Raw genomic sequence first — 1,699 nt, 5'->3', positions numbered from 1 at the left:
TAAGAAACAATATAAATACTTTATTTTGCAAAAGGACTCACACTGTCATCAGATTTTGCAAAGTCATAAAAAAAAAATATCATGACAATTTTTTAAACGGCCAAACAATGGGGATCGTCAAGTTGACATCAAATCTTACTCGAACACGGCGAGCACTTGTTGCTTGCCACTCATGATCACATCATTTACGCCCGCTCCATCATAACTGCTCCCGACCAAACTCAAGGGATAGCCATGTGATCTCACACGTTCCCGAGCCAATTGCACTTGTTGCTTATGACCCACAATATATTGTGCAATGCACTTTCTATGAATCTTGACCATGACCCGGTTGGGTTGTTCTTGGATGTTCATGATGTGCCTCAGTTCGCTCAACGCGATTTCTCCGAGAGAATCCGGACTCGGATTCTCTCCGAATAATTCTTGGAACCATTTCCCACCCATCATGACAGTGAAAATGGTTTTGTTTCCCTGGGGAAAGGCACAAGTGTCGAAGGTTGTACCTAAGATGCGAACTGGTTGATTGGACGGCACAAGAAACCCAAAGGCTTCAATATCCGTTACACGGCCTTCAAACTCGAGATTTACCACGCCCACGTCGACAAAAGGGATGTTATTGAGAATATTGCTCAAGTTTGGATCCAATTTGTCAAAAAGCCGGGACGAAACGAAAGCTGGAATGGTCAGGAAGAGGTGATCACATTCGAAAACTTCATCATTTTCCATGATCACTTGAAGTTCTTCTCCTTTCTTGTTTGAACGAAGATCCGAAATCTTCGAATCTCGCCGAATCTCGACGCCTTGCTTTTCAAGCACTTGACTCCATTTTTGGGTAAAAGTCTCTAGTCCACCTTTTAGGCTCCAAACCCCCCACTTTTCACTCTTAGCTCTCTGAACCAGATCTGATTCTTCGCTCTCTTCCAAAACACTTTTCTCTTGGAAGAAGGAATTCTTGAGCAGATGTTTTACGATTCCACCGGATTCTTGTTCCATTCGAAAAAGGGGACCAGCCACGAAAGCCGCTGCACTGATTTGTCTGGCATCGCCCGCACAAATCCCGCGGGTCATGGGATCGATCAGATTTTGGGCGATATCAGCACCCAATCTTCGGGACACGAATTCAAACAAGGTATCATCTTCGCATATCTTGGCAGGAGCCCGGATATCGTTCCACAAACAAGTGGCAATGGGCCGTTTGAAAGGTGGGAGGGTTCTCAAGGCACTCGTAAGGTTCGATGGGAGCTCACATAGCGTTCCATCTGCATAAATGAGACGTTTGGTGATAATGGGATGAGGCCGTGAGATTGGGAGGACATCCTGATCCAAGCCCAATTCTTGGATCAAATTCAACGTGTTATGTCCGGCTGGACCCACGGGTCTGACAGTTCGAGGCCCATGCTCAAAATACACGCCATCATTCATAGTTGAGGTCTGAACCCAACCTCCCATTCGGGATGAGGCTTCTAAGATCAGAATTTTTCGGGTTGTCGGCAGTTTGGCCAGATAATGGGCCACGGCCAAGCCACCCAATCCACCTCCAGCCACCACGTAGCTCATCCTAGAATGAATTACTCAGTCTATTGAAGTTGTTTGAGGATCATTTGGTTTATGACTTGGTATGAGACTCTTTATTTCCTTTCATCTAATTCCTTAGTCCTATTAGTTAGGTTCAGGATGATCCCATTGATAGCTCAGGCAT

The 1,699-nt window shown here is 45.4% G+C and overlaps 2 protein-coding genes across 2 annotated transcripts in view; both read right to left on the bottom strand.

The window, feature by feature from the left end:
• On the bottom strand, positions 1 to 1,674 carry LOC131880298 (protoporphyrinogen oxidase-like). Its single transcript, XM_059226894.1, has one exon. The coding sequence runs from the start codon at positions 1,555 to 1,557 to the stop codon at positions 136 to 138; it is 1,422 nt and encodes a 473-aa protein (XP_059082877.1). The 5' UTR covers positions 1,558 to 1,674; the 3' UTR covers positions 1 to 135.
• LOC131880304 (iron-sulfur cluster co-chaperone protein HscB-like) overlaps positions 1,559 to 1,699 on the bottom strand; it is a gene marked incomplete in the record, with an annotated part of 1,697 nt that continues 1,556 nt past the window's right edge. Inside the window, 1 exon segment of the mRNA XM_059226902.1 lies at positions 1,559 to 1,655.

This window comes from Tigriopus californicus, chromosome 5 (assembly GCF_007210705.1).
Source record: "Tigriopus californicus strain San Diego chromosome 5, Tcal_SD_v2.1, whole genome shotgun sequence".
Classification (NCBI taxonomy): Eukaryota; Metazoa; Arthropoda; class Copepoda; order Harpacticoida; family Harpacticidae; genus Tigriopus; species Tigriopus californicus.
The sequence above is the reverse complement of the archived record's forward strand: the minus strand, read 5'-3'. Positions and strand labels throughout refer to the sequence as shown.